At 40.8% G+C, this 14,787-nt stretch overlaps 1 protein-coding gene across 1 annotated transcript in view; it reads right to left on the minus strand.

Annotated features, from left to right (window-relative positions):
• Window positions 1–524: 524 nt before the first annotated feature.
• TRPM8 (transient receptor potential cation channel subfamily M member 8) overlaps window positions 525–14,787 on the minus strand; it is a 129,005-nt gene continuing 114,742 nt past the window's right edge. The window contains exons 22-25 of the mRNA XM_014594398.3: window positions 13,445–13,544; window positions 10,302–10,335; window positions 8,283–8,370; window positions 525–6,166 (exon numbers count right to left, since the gene is read on the minus strand). Coding sequence (XP_014449884.2) covers window positions 8,320–8,370; window positions 10,302–10,335; window positions 13,445–13,544 — 185 coding nt within the window. The 3' untranslated portion in view covers window positions 525–6,166; window positions 8,283–8,319. The remainder of the gene's footprint in view (window positions 6,167–8,282; window positions 8,371–10,301; window positions 10,336–13,444; window positions 13,545–14,787) is intronic.

Here is a 14,787-nt window from a genome sequence, read left to right on the forward strand (position 1 = left end):
GGGGGAGAGGAGGTGGGGGAGGGTGGTGAGTGGCTGGAGCACGGAGCCGGGGGTGGGGTGGTGAGCAGCTAGAGCATGGAGCAGCGTGGGAGGGGGAGAATGAGTGGTCGGAGCGCAAAGCCAGCAGCTCACAGTGGCTGCACAGAGTCGTGGTGCCCTCAGCGGGGCCTGTACAACACTGTCCACAGGGCCCCCAAAGTGTAGGACCTGAGGCAGTTGCCCCAATTCCCCCCTTTCTCCCCCCCCAGCAAGGGCTCCTTTTCAAACTGGATGATCAATATAATTGTCCCCAAAACACCTCTTGCCCTATTCAGCCATATTGCAATTTCTAAATGTAGTGATTCTATTGAGAAAGGTATTAAGTAAGAGGCTGGCTAGGGATAAAATGGAAAACTTGCCTGTGCCAGTAAAATTAGGTCAAGAATATAGAACATTTCAGAAGCTTAGCAATGATGATAGAGCCCATTTGACTAAAGCCCTTTTCTCTATTACTCTTCCCAACCTTGAAATAAAGGCAAGACACGAGAGTTAACACATTGTTTAATTATTGGTACACACAGGTTTAATTCTTAAAGGTGAATTTGATTTTTTAAGACATGGCCCACAGATATATCCAGCACACAAGGGAATAGCATCATTACAACTAGCATGAAATATGTTACAAGTATTATGTATAACAGAGATTCTGTATTATATACAAAGACAAATGAGAAAAAAATCAATTTCTGCAAAATAAACATATCCTAGTCATTTAGGACCCACCCCAACTTCCATTGAAGTTAGCGAGAATATGATTAAGCCCTTAACGAACACACAAATGTTGAAATCTTATGTTTCACTGAAGAATAATGACCTATAATGTAATGATGCTATAACAAATTGTGATCGACTTGTTACACTACATAAGGACAATTCGGGTAGCAGATAAAACAGGGTATACTGAAAAGGGTATATTGCAAAAGGCAATGTGCATCTCCTACTCTAGAAAATCTACTCAGCAGCCTTCTTCATTGAGCTGAACACAGCACTAGTTTGAGGAAACAGTATTTGTATAGGGTCTTTTGAGCATACTTAGAACATATAGCATAAAGGTAGAGTGAAAAAGAAACCACACCATGCTTGCTAAACGCGGTATCATATTTAAAAGGAACCCTTCCAGAAAAGAACATATCACTTGGATTTATTTTGCTCTTTGCATCACTACAATACTAACAAACAACTCTGCTGTTGCACAAGGTAATGCCCTTCCTTTAAACTTTTAGATGCTACATCAGTAGATCCCACAATCAGCAGTACTTTCATGCCAAACAGTGGCATTCAGCATTAGGACTATGCGAAGCTTCAGTCACTGATTCGATTTGGCAGAGATTCAGCCCATTTCAGTGGATTAATTTCTGAATCCAAATCAAATCAGGAGACCCTTTAATCTCTCTGAATCAAATCGGAACCCTCCGAATCAATTCGGGGAGATTCAGAAAGATTCAATGATTCAGACATAGAAAAAAACATTTAAAGCTGTGTCTATGTACCTCAAGGTACCAGGCGACTCGTGAATGCTGAGATGCTGGAGTGGATGAAGCATCCCATGGGAGCATGGGTGGGTCCCCAGCGTGCTTTGCAGTGGACCCAGAAGTGGACCAGAAGCACTTCTGGTCCGCTTCTGGGTCCGCCAGGGAGCCAGGGGGGTGCTCCCCCATGCCCTCCTGGCTTGGCGACTGGTGCCTCCTGGGTCTGGGGGGGCACCCAGAGTCCCCACACAGCCAAATGCCCAGCCGGGGGGTGTGGGAGGGGGCCCCTGCACGCTCAATTGCAGACCCAGAAGTGGTCCAGAAGTATTTCCAAACCACTTCCAGGTTTGCTGCTAAACACACAGGCCCCCGCCCCCCCCCCCCCACCCTGCACACCTGTGGGATGCTCCATCTGCCCCAGCATCACAGCATTCATGAGCTGTGCCTGGTACTTCGAGGTATGTAGAAAAAACAGTTAAAGCTGTGTCTATGGCCAGAAAGCTGATTCTCTGACTCAACAATCGAATCTTCAGGTTTGGATTCAGCCGAATCAAACTGGGACAGTGATCCAAATCAACGAATTGAATCACTTTCCCCAATTCAGGCCAAATCTGAATCCAGATTGAATACAGCCCGTTCCACACAACACCAGCTGAATCTTCAATCACTATTATTTCCAATATGCAGACCATGTTCCAAATCTTATTTGTAGAGACAGGTCAGGATATAAACTTGAGGTCAGCCACTTCAGTGTACTACATTAACCATTCAGTTCAGTGTACTACATTAACCCCCAAACAGCCCAAGTCATGCTTGCTTTCTCAGGTAACCCCCAAAGTGCTCCTGTTAGTTCAGTCTCAACTTACTAAATCAAACCAAACCTCATTTTCTACTCTGATAGACCTTGTATAACCACTATGTGAACCCATATAATGGAAACAGAAATGAAAGCATCTTGTTCATAGTATAATCAGTTCCACAGCTATCTATATCCCTTATCTCAGTCACCAGACTGACTTCAAACCATAGCAAGATCCAAATGTACATAGTGTGCTGGCAGGTACCACATAGTTTCCGTAACACAACCTACCTAACTGATACAGTTATCAGCATTTGCAACTCCTTGTTTAATCTTTAATCTTTTGTCTTTTAAATTGTTTCAGAGGATTTTGGAAATATTTATGGGACTAAGCAATTATTATCTCCTTTAGCCTTCATCTTTATGATAGTCTTGTCCTGAAGAATCCAGAAAAATGCTCACCATTCTGGTAACTCAAAATTGCACTTGCCCTGTCTTCAAGAGTCCTTTAGCTCATCCTCCATCATAGGCCATGGGTTGTTCCTTCCCTCCAGTTGCATTGTTGCTGTAAGAAAAAATTAGGAAATCTTCTTCTGGCATTGTTCTCCTCTGCTCATCCCTTTGGCTGATAAATCTGGTGGTTTCCAAGATCTTCCTATATACCTTGTAAAAAAATATTCAACTGTCCCCAAAAGCAATCACTGAGACCCTAAGTCATTCACTGGCAAACATTTTACAACCACCTAAGTTATCAATAATATTCTTTCCTATAAACAATGCCATCATGCCACCTTGTTACCTTTATACAGCAGTCTCCTGCAATAAGGTCATTCAGCAACTCTATCCTTTGTTACATCTATCCTGGATTATATGCTGGAATTGAGGACTGTAGACCTGTCTTCAGCTCAATAAGGGTCCATGCGGTAGTTATTTCAGCCAACATCCATATACTAAAGACTGGGCCATATTTTGTCATCCTAATACACTCAAGTTTCTCAAGATCGTAGCCAAATTCTCCCCTTCCCCACAATATTAAAGAGCCATTCTCAGAGTGTGACTTAGACTTGGTCTTTGGATCTTTAATGTGGCCATTCTTCAAGTTGACAACATCATATTCCTTCCTCCATCTCCACAGGAAAATGATAATTTTGTTGCCAGTTACTTAGATAAAAAGAGTAGGAGATTACACTACTTTCTATCCAGACAAGGTGGTATTGCAAACTCATCCTAAATTTTTGCTGAAAGTAGTCCCTGAATTCCACAAGAGAAGGCAGATTACCCTGCTCATCTTTTTCCCAAAGCTGTATACCTCTTGAACCAAGGTTTCTCCACATACCCTTAAAGTCAAGAGGGTCCTAGCCCTTCATTTGCACAGTACCGAATATTTAAAGAAAAAAAACTCTGCTTTTATGAATAACCGAAGCTGAAAGATCTAAAGCCACAGTTATTTCCTCCCCAAGGCTGTCAGGTTGGATCTCAGGTTGTGTTAACTTCAATATGAGACTTTCAAGGTGAAGCCACTTGCTTTAATTTGAGCCTACTCCATCAGGATGCAATCTACATCCATTACTTCTTAATGTGGAATTCCTAAAGGGGACATCTATGAGCAACAACATGGACCTTAATCCTTACCTTTACTAAGTACTACAATATGGGGGAAGCCTCAAGTAGGGAAACTGCCTTTGGTTTGAGCAGTAGTCCAATTTCTGCTTGCCTATAGGACTTGGACTCAACCTCCAAGTATTTGTGGGCATAGGTTTGGAATCTCCCACATGTAAGAATGTATGTGTGGATAACAACTCAATATAGAAAAGGAAATTATTAACCAATAACTGGAGTTCTTAGAGATATATTGTCCTCATACCCTCTTTCCCCTATTTCTCAGTCAATGACCTTCAGAACTCCATAGCTGAGAGCAAACTGAGAAGTGGGGATGGGCTCACTGCCATTTATCCCCTCAGTGGAAGACTACAGCAAAAGCAAAAATGTCTCCAGTCAAAGATTCAGGATATCCACATGATAATGCATTGTGAAATATGCCAATTACTGGGATGTAACTTGCTTCTGCTCTGCATGCTGTTTGATCATTTTGCTTCAGGCAGGACTAGTGAAATATAAATAAAGCAGATTATACTTAGAACATAAGCAGTCTCCAATATCATAGATATCTCTTCTGTGGGAAACTGACTTGCAAATCTGGGAATTTGCTACAGCTTGGCAGACTTATATCACTAATACAGGAACAAACAACAATAGTGTATCTATATGATCAGCAGCACAGTTTGGAAGCTTACAGAAAAATACTATTGTATTATGATGGCCAGATATGTACACATCTCATACAATGGTCAGCAACAGTCTAATACTAACTTCAAGATGATTTTCTGTATTGCAATGATGTTTAGGATAATAAATGAACACCATGCTAATCAGTCTCCATTGTTTTCAACAAGAGTCCAGCTTTTGAACCTGGACTAGTGTTCTTTTAATAATTTTCCTGCTATTGAGAGTCAAAGCAAAAGCATTTGTTCCAAATAAAACACAAGCTAGTAAAATAAGGAAAGCATACAACACAATTTATCAAAGGACTGATTTTTTTTTCAAAGGCACACCTTTTAATACACACTGCTTTTCATTGTTTCAACACCAGCATTTATGACCAAGCCCAGAGACTGAAATAACCACTTAGAAGTCTGAGCTATTTGCTTTGGTTCAAAGTTATGGTCAGATTAATTTCTGTATTTTAGCTAGTGGAAACAGGCCTGGATTGGATTGGAGAACACAAATGTTCTTCCCAAAGACCTAATGCCCTTTTATGTGATGTCTAATTGCATCGTCTTTTCTATTAAGCTAACTTAACTGCTGCATTCAACTGCCTGATCTAATAAGGATTAAAGTTTAAAGAGCGATAAACTTTCTTACACGTTAAAGATTCAGAACAGAAAAAAAAATTACAAAAATGTGAACATTTTAGAACCAATTTCAACATCCCGGGCATTTAAAATATCATTGAAGCTAAAAGCAGCACTTCTACCTGAGCTCTTTAGAAATAACTTGCCCTTTCACTTCATCTCTTCAACGTTTTGGTATAGATAGTCAGGAACTGGACTACAATATGCAGCCTCATAACCTGTTCAGAAATCACTATCATTATCTAGGAATCCAAGAAATAAGTCATGCTTCCCATTAGAGATGTTGAGACAAAATCTTGCATTCTTATATGCCAGTGTTGAAAATGTGGTCATTGTTTGTAAATACACTATGTGAGTAGCAAACAAGGCATGGGAAAGGAAGGATCATTGAAGATTCTCACTAAGAAAAGCAACAATGGTGCCTAGCTGATATTACTGTCAAGTTATGTGCTCATAAGATTCAAAGGTAAATGGGCTTTGGCCGTAGCAAGAGAAGGCAAAATTAGGGATGTTCCCTAGAAGCAGCTGCTAACAACAGACCTTAAGGACCTGGAAAACAGGCAATAAATGAGACAAATATAGAACTGAAAGAGCAAGGACCATCAAGCCTCCTACATTAGAAGTTAATTATTTGTCAAAAAGTGTCTACAAGAACATCCACACCACCACAAGGTGGTGTCACAGGAAGAGAGAACTTACAAGGTGTCACAAGACAGATGCATACACAAAGCAGTGTGAAGCATCAGGAAGAGAAATATCCCTCAATTCTTTGCTGCTTTCATGTAAGACAACAGTGTGAATAAAAAGCTGAGGCCCGAATCTTTCAGAAGCATAGATAGAAAAGAGATTTTTAAAGCACCAAGAATCATGCCAACTCATTATTAGGCACCTCCGTTTGTTGTTGGATCCATTCCTCTTTAATACTTCTCCAAGGAGTAATTCAGTACCTGCAAAATGAAAATAAAATAAATAGTTGTTGAACAGATCTCCCAGATGCAATCACATTTCACATGTTGTTTTCATTCCAATGGCTATCTGTCTGGAACACAAAAGTTTAATCCTTAATGAAGTACATAAAAGTATCTTGCTGCTGGGTCTATTCTTGCCCTCCTGTTTAATAATAATAATAATAATAATCCTCCCTCCCCCTCAATGTTTACTCAGAAACTTATACTGTTTTCTATCATGGTAAGCAGGAACAATGGCTGATCTGACATGTCTAGGGGTCATCAATTCCTCATCGTCTACATGCATTTTCTTTCAGGGTTATAGGCCTGATTCTGTAGTGTTCTGCACTTTGTGTAATTATTTGCCCCTGTGCTACTAGTATGCAGTGTGTATACAGACACTGCTGTTCTGACTGAACAAATTGTTGTCTTCCTTGGCAAAGGTCTGCTGCTTGCTGTGGAACAGTAGCCTTCCTGTTCATTGTTATTTCTTGGTTACACTGCAGAAGTTCAACTTCAGATCCTGGACAGCTCACATGAAAGAAAAACTGGGCAAAGAAACCACAAAACAGATGTCAGCAATAAGGGTAGGTCTATATTGACAGTCAGGATTGATTCTGAGGTCACCCTCAACCAGCTCAAGTCATCTATCACCTCATTTAGCCCACACCAAAGCTGGCCACACTGTGCTGCTTATACTCAAAACAGAGACCTGCTAGGAACTGGTCTGTGGACAACCAGTCTTTCCTTCTGGCTTTCCTCTGTGTATAGGTAATACAGAAAAAATGAAGTGCACAAGGATTGGAAATAAATGGGAAATTGTGGCATTTTCAGAGATGGGTTTAGTGAGCTGAAGGCTTTCATGCCCAGGTGAGATCCAAGCACGGCATAAAGAGGTGAGCTAGACTGACCTCATAATCAGAAGGTTGGCAGAACTACCAGGGTCTGGTTAGATGCCCAATGTGGCTGAACTAAGGGATTTACAGTGTCAATGGTTGGCAGGTGAAGCTTGCAGTCAACCTTAAGGTTTGCTTTAGCCTATCAGCATAAATATAGGCTTGGTGTCTTAAGATGGGCCCAGTATTTTAAACCATTGATTTAGTGGTCTCCAAATTAAAACAGTTGAGATCCTGACGTTCATGACTTCCATTATGCTTTATTTAATAGGAACCAGATTAATCCCCAAACTATGAGACCTTTAAGTCAGTCCAAATCAGATAGCAGTTCAGATATTTACCTTTAAAACTATAATTACATAGAATTTATTTTATCTAAGGTCATGGGCAAAGACTAGAAAAAAAAAAGACCCAGGTGCTGAAAGACATATAGGTACCTCAATACTTAGAAAATTTGGGCCTAAGCTCTTTTCTAAGTGTGTTTTTTACCCTAATGCATGTTGCTGTATTGAATCATGTGTAGTCATTTACATCTTCAAGATGTGGATACAAAATAATTCCCATTAGACGAGCAAGTGCAGAACAGAATCTATGCAATTTGTACAGAAATTATTCTGTACAAGGAGGATGTCTCCAAATTCTGAAAAAGAGGACAAAAAAACCTAAATATAGTTTTCCATAATCCTCCCAGATTATCCTTATTTTGATATAGTCATATTTCTTGCTCTGCTTTTTCTGCTAAAGTAGCAGCCAGTGTTTGCTAGCTTGGGTATTGTTCTACTTCTCTTTTATATCAATCAAGACAGGGACTTAAACTCCTTTAGCTACCATACACATTCTGGATCCATAAGATCCCTTGGGAACACACAGCATCAAGCACAATGGAGTCCTGTTCTCAGTTTGAGGCCACTAGTACACACATAGATAAATAAGTGGGTGTACTTCATCGCTTTTATGCAAACCAAGGGCTAAAATAAGATCACTTTGACTGCAGCTAACACAATTTTTAAAAATTACATCCAGAAAGTATAGATGGTCATGGGAGATACTCTCATTTAATCTACAGAAAACAAGTGAGAATGAAAATCTGAGTCTTGAAGTGCTCCCCTAGAAAATGTGATAACCTGTGCCAAATGGAACACTTCCTCTTCACTGGATACATTAACACCAGAGAGATTGATTACTGAATGTAGTCACATATAAGTTAAAAGCAAGCTTACACTGCTGAAGTGGGCTTCATCTGGATTCAGGTTGTTGTCACTTGATTTTGGTGGTGATCTCTTTCAGAAGACCCTTCAGATCACTGAGCTAAAAAACAACAGACTTCTATTAATTTAAACTCATTCTAACTTTTTTTTCCCAGGACATTCTTGAAGCTTTAACAATGGGCAAAAAGAATTATGAAGCAAATTAGAAATGATTTAACATATTCTAGAACGCATCCTCACAGAGCATATTCAAGTGGAATTTATGCTTCCTTGGTTGCCTTCAGAATGCCAGCTGTTAATGAATGAGCAATAACCTACTGTTATTTGTATTCACTAGACACACACGGTTGCAGTGACAAATGATGCAGTTTTTATACTTCTTTTCACAGAGAAATGATCATAATGAGTAACAAAAGAGCCTCTCCAAACATTGCCCCACATAGAACATACATGAAAGATCTGTAGCAATTACAATTTCCATCAGTGCAATTAATGCAGTGAGAACTAACATATACATCATTGACATTTTTAAACAAGCAGGCTTCATAAAAGCAACTGGCTCCAAATTACTCAAATTACTTACAATGGGATAGTAGATTACAATTCAATAGAGTACTGTTGAACCAGTCTCCTATAAAAACAGGTTTAATAGACAGTTGTTTCCTTCAATACTTCTTTTGCTTCAATGTTACCTTTACACATCAAATTCTAGCACCAGTTTCCAATGCCTGTACTATTACTGTCTAATCTTGATCCCCAAGAAGTCAATGGGTGTTCTCCCAGGGTAAAGTGACAAAAGGATATCAGAATCTTACTTGATGTAATAGGGGAACTTGATGGAATTAACTATCCAGACAAGGGCGAATATTGTTGCATGGAACATCTTCTTTCAACATGTATTTATAACAAGATAAAAAACATATTGTTCCACAAAGAGCCTTCAGCTATTTGTCTCCTACTCTGGAAGGTTTACCAGCAATTAAGTAACAGGTGTGATTTCTATGCAGCTCTAAACTATGCCACTAACAGAAAACAGAGCAACTTAGATCGATTTTGAATGTCTTTTAAGGAACATCTTACTTGGAGACAGTCCATATAAAAGGAGACACTACAAGAGAACTTCAGTGTGTTACAGTTGCCTTTCTCAGGCATGCTGTAACTTCAGAGGCCCACACATTACTGTCAATTTATTTTCTTTGTCAGCTAGCACTCCTAGCATTCCCACTGAAATCAGTTCTATAATAGTCCTCTGCCTGTAAAAGTGGCTCTGGCCCCCAACACAAGTCTGTTTGATACTCCGGTTTCCCGGGGTGGTACCCTGTACTCACCTGCAACACCTGATCTTACTTGAAATAAATTTGGGAGGCAGTGCTCAGTTTACCAGAGTGACATTTTAGGTATCTTTCTCTGCCCTGTTTATCACTGAGTTACCACTCTGTGGCCCAACTCAGGCTCAGGCTCTGCCCCAACTCAGGCTTGGTCCCTTTAGCAGCCTCGTATTGTGACTTATAAGGGATACTTTGCAGTTTCTTTGCTCAGAATCCAAACCAAAACATAACCAAACCAGGTTTGCCACTGTTTTTCTCACTCTCCTCCAGTCTCCACAGCCCTTCTGGGCCTGCTTACAGCTACTGCACACCTTCTTAGCTCTATAAAGAGAGCTCCTCTCAGTTCCTTCGCCTGGGCCAGACTAGCTTTCTGACTCAGAGCTTAGTTTATATCTCATTTTCGCCTGCCCCTTCTAGTCACTGCATTCTCCATCCCCTAATGAGGTTCAGAGGATCTTCATTACATAGTAGGCTTGTAGTTCTGCAGCTTGCAGCTTTCATCCACTGTCTCTAACTTGCAACTTGTGTAGTCATCCCCTCTACTTAGTAACCCCAACAAGATAACAGTGCCTCTAAGTTACCTCAATCTATGATTATGCCTTGAAAAAAGGTGTCCTAAGAAAATTTGAGCTCAGATGATAAGTAAAGCTGTACAAATTAAATATATACTATCAGCTCTTGGACTACATGAAAAACAAAGTACCTTTGCATCCAGTTGTCTAAATCGATGTTCCATCCTGTGGAAAGACAACATACACCAAAGTGAAAATTGTGGGGCTAAAAATTAAATTATCAGTTGTTGACAGTATCCAGTAGATACATTGTAAAACTCTGCAATAGTCCATTCATTTTATGTAAAATAGGATGCCTATTTGAAGTACTTGTCTAAAATCAGGTCTAGAGCAACTGTGGCTTGGGGAATTCTAAAATTTTTTCTGTATTCTAGGTGTGCATTGGTTAATGAAAGAACTATAAATAATTGCAGATGACTCTGTGAGTTCAAACTATTCCCATTAGACTTTCCAGAATGTGGCAATAATTATACCTGCATAGATTTTTTATTACAATTAAGAGAAGTTTAAGTATCCAGGCTGATGTCAGTATCACCAGCATGGCTCTTTTGGATATGAAGTTCATTTGGACAACTATGTGCGTGATGGATTAATCAAGTTTGCTGTGAGTCTGTTGCAGCGTGTTAATTAGTGTGCTCCAACAGCCTCTGTGTCATGTGTATTCAGCATCCCTGTGTTTCAAAATGGTAGCAGGGGCGCTTTAACTAAAGCTTGTTCGATGAGCTTTAGTTAAAGTGTCCCCGCTGCCATTTTGAAGTGCAGGACACTGAATACACATGATGCTGTGAGCAGTTTAATTAGAGCATGTCTCAGAGCCGCTCTAATTGAAGCACCCCCCACCATACCCTTGACCACGTGTATAGATGCCCTTTGAGACTAGCTGGCTACTTGATGTTAAGCAGGTTAATTTTCAGCTTATGCCTGTTAGGAAGGAAATGTTCACAGCAGGGCAGTGTCATGCCCTAGAAATAAGAAACCTTTCCACTAAGACTTATCAGCTTTTCAATAATTAAGCTGGAAATTAAAAACACCTTTTATATCTTTGAGAATTGCTTTTACGTTCAGTAGTATTTTCAATGAAGTTTCATACAGCTTTTCCAAACTGGGCCCTAAGGGCTAAATCCTATTTCACTTTAGACACCTAATTGGCACATACAGAACATCTAACTGCTGCTTTTGGTACTTCTGCACAGCTTTGAATTCCGTTCCATCCTACAACAAAATAAACCAGCCCTCTAGACATAGCTGGTAGGAGTAAATTGGAGAAGGACAGCCCTCCCACATTTTAGTCCAATAAACTAGCAGCTAGGGCACTTGCCTAGGGAGCAGGAGACCCAGGTTCTACATGCAGTGAGGGTCAGAACTTGTATCTTCTGTTTCCCAGAACACTGCTCTAACCAAGAGGTCACAGGCTGGATATTGCCCAGAACCCTCTTCAGCCCTCCTTCTGCAGCTGAACCACCTTGCATTTGTATCCACTGGATGAAATGGGGAAGAATTTCTTTACTGTCCGAGCCCCCAAGGTCTGGAACAGCCTGCCACCGGAGGTGGTTCAAGCGCCTTCATTGAACACCTTTAAGATGAAACTGGATCCTTATCTTGCTGGGATCCTATGACCCCAGCTGACTTCCTGCCCTTTGGGCAGGGGGCTGGACTCGATGATCTTCCGAGGTCCCTTCCAGCCCTAATGTCTATGAAATCTATGAATTAATAAACAGCACTAGGGAAGTTTCTACTGTGCTAGGTACAATAGCTCAGGGAGAACTCAGAGCCCCCTCCAACCAGAACAGCATTCATCTCATTGAGACACACCCTCCAATTTGTTCTCCTGGCCCTGCCCATTTTCTGGTCCTGATGCCCAGTGGGACAGATTCAAGAGAAGTGCTGGAGAAACTTCTGGATAGTGCTTCATCCAATGATTCTCGACCAGATTGCCATAACACCAGACCCCTGTGAGCTACTCCACATGCTGGACACCCGGCATGTGCCCCAGTGTCCAGGAAGGCTAAAATACAGTGCACTGCCCACCCTTGTGCTCCAAGTGGCATGATCTGCCATAGGTGGAGAAATATAGGGCCATATTTTTTTGAGCCTGGCTCCTTCCCCTGCTTTTCCTATGCTCCTTGAGCTGGTGGGAAGGACTACAAGGAATGGTCCAGCATTCAAGTCTCCAGAGCATATCTACATGTTATTTAGGCCCACAAAGTGACATTTTACATTACCCTAAGTCTTTTGGTAACTTTGCTTTTTAAACCCAGTTCTACTTTTCTCCACTCAAGCAGTCTGGCTTAGTTATACTAAAAAAAGGCTGAGGTTTTATTTTATATATTCAAAATAAAAGAAACGTTAGGACCTTCAGGCATCTATACATGAGCAGCAAGGATGCTCCTACACACTGTAATTACAATGTGTCAAAGCAGGCTCAATTAACCGAGTCTGCTGGAACGTGGTAATTACCACACTCCAGCAGACTCCAGTGTTTTGTGTATCAACATCCCCATGCTTAAAAATGGTGTGGGGGGACCACTGCAGATGACATTGTGAGTTAAAACTATTCAACATGTCAAACAAGCTTTAGTTAAAGTGTCCCTGCCACCATTTTTAAGTGGGGGGGATGCTGATATACGAGATGCTCCAGGTACTTTAATTAGAGTGCACCCACCCCTGCCCCGCCTCCCAGAGCATGTGTATAAACACCCTTCAAGTCCAAATATAAAAAAGAATGGAGGTGTTATCTACTACTGGACTGGAACCAAGTAAAGATTCCCACTAGGCTTTATGTTTATGGACAACATAATTTCTCAATTATATGTTAGATATTCTCTATTCATCTACATAAAAATAACAATATGCCACTACTTAGCTCTCACTTTTCACTTTTCATCAGCAGACCTCAAACATTACAGAGAAGGAAAGCATCATTAGATCCATTTTAGATACATGAGGAAAAGGGACACACAGAAATGAAGACTGGAGGTTATTCAAGGTAGCAAATATTTTTGGTATGTTTATGTATATATGTAATCTAGGCAGCATATACTACATGAACAACATATCATAACCGCAAGTCCAAACAACTATGTATCCACCCAAAATATGTGATAACTCTTTAGATTTCACTTAACATGGAATGTGTGTGAACTACTTCAAGCTCACTTTTATATTTTTTAATTTATGAACACTTAGCTTTTTCTAAATACATTAAACTTTTTTTTGTAAAAATAGTTTGCTGAAGTTTAGTTTAAAAGTAAAGCAGAGAAATAAGTAGACATACTCCTCTGATGAATCATTTGCTTTGGTATTGATTTTGACAAGGTAATTTTCTTTCATGACAGCTTCCCATGAGAGAATCTCATTGTCCTCATATTTTAAGCCTAAGAAATACAGAAAAGCATTAGATTAACTTAAACTTGCCTCTACAGTTTTGCAATGTGAAAAGACCTGTTGGTAATTGCATTCCCATAGGCTAATGGGATTCATTTCTCTGAATACAAAATGTTAGCATCCCCATTCCAAAATGATTACAGCTCGAACGCAAATATGATATACGCATATGAGCATAAACACAGTATTTGAGGTTAAGAAATCTGACCCCAGCATTCTCTCCTGCCTAGGCAGGGGGTCAGACTCAATAATCTTTTGAGGTCTCTTCCTACCCTAACATCCATGAATCTATGAAAAATTAATCCAAATTGATCCAACCAGAACTCCAGTCTCCCAGGATCCCAAGGTTGCCACATGATTTTCTGTGCTGATCCAGCCAACAGGTCTATGGAAGCAAGCCCTAGTTACCATTTAGAACCTTACTGACTACTGAGGAGGTCTATACATATTTAGGTATGAGTCCCACATCCTCTAAAGGTATGTAGGTGTCTAAGTCCCATTGATCTTACCACATCACTCCTAAAATAATTTGGCTTGTTTCATAACAGTGATGGGAAGTGGAAAGTCTCTCAACAGGCACAGAGAAGAGAAAGGGGCAGACCTTTGAGTTTCTGCTGTCTCTAAAGTTGTAGCATCTGCCTGAAACAGTGGGAGAGATATGCAAAAATAGTAATTCCTGCCAACCTAGACGAAGCCCACTACAGGACCATGGACAGACTGAGGGTGAAAGTCACAATGGAAGGGTGTTCTTCTAGTCAGGCCTCTAACAGGGGATTTATCAGACCACACACTGATGTCCCAGAGGCAATCACACAATTACTGAGACAGTCATTAACACTAGGGCTGTGCAAAGCTTGGGTGTTGATTCGATTCAGAGGAGATTTGGCCTGATTTGGTGGCTGAATCTCTGAATCTGAATCAAATCAGGAGGCCAATAAAAGGGTCCAAATTGATTTGAAGCTTTCCAAATCAATTCAGAAAAGATTCAGAGAGCTTCGGAGGTTCAGTCAGTCCCCACTCACCACTGCAGGGCTGGACCTGGACTCTTTGCCAGTAAGTGGAGGGGGGAGTAGAAAAAGGGACAGGGGACCATGGGGGGACCCCCACCAGGCCCCATCCTCTGCCTGCTCCCCCAGCCCCCCGAGCACCCCCCAAACTCCACCTGCTCTCCCAGACCTATCAATTGCTGCCCCATCCGGCCCCAGTGTCCTGGCTCTTTAAAAAAAAAAAATA

This window comes from Alligator mississippiensis, chromosome 4, assembly GCF_030867095.1.
Source record: "Alligator mississippiensis isolate rAllMis1 chromosome 4, rAllMis1, whole genome shotgun sequence".
In the NCBI taxonomy this organism is placed as follows: domain Eukaryota; kingdom Metazoa; phylum Chordata; order Crocodylia; family Alligatoridae; genus Alligator; species Alligator mississippiensis.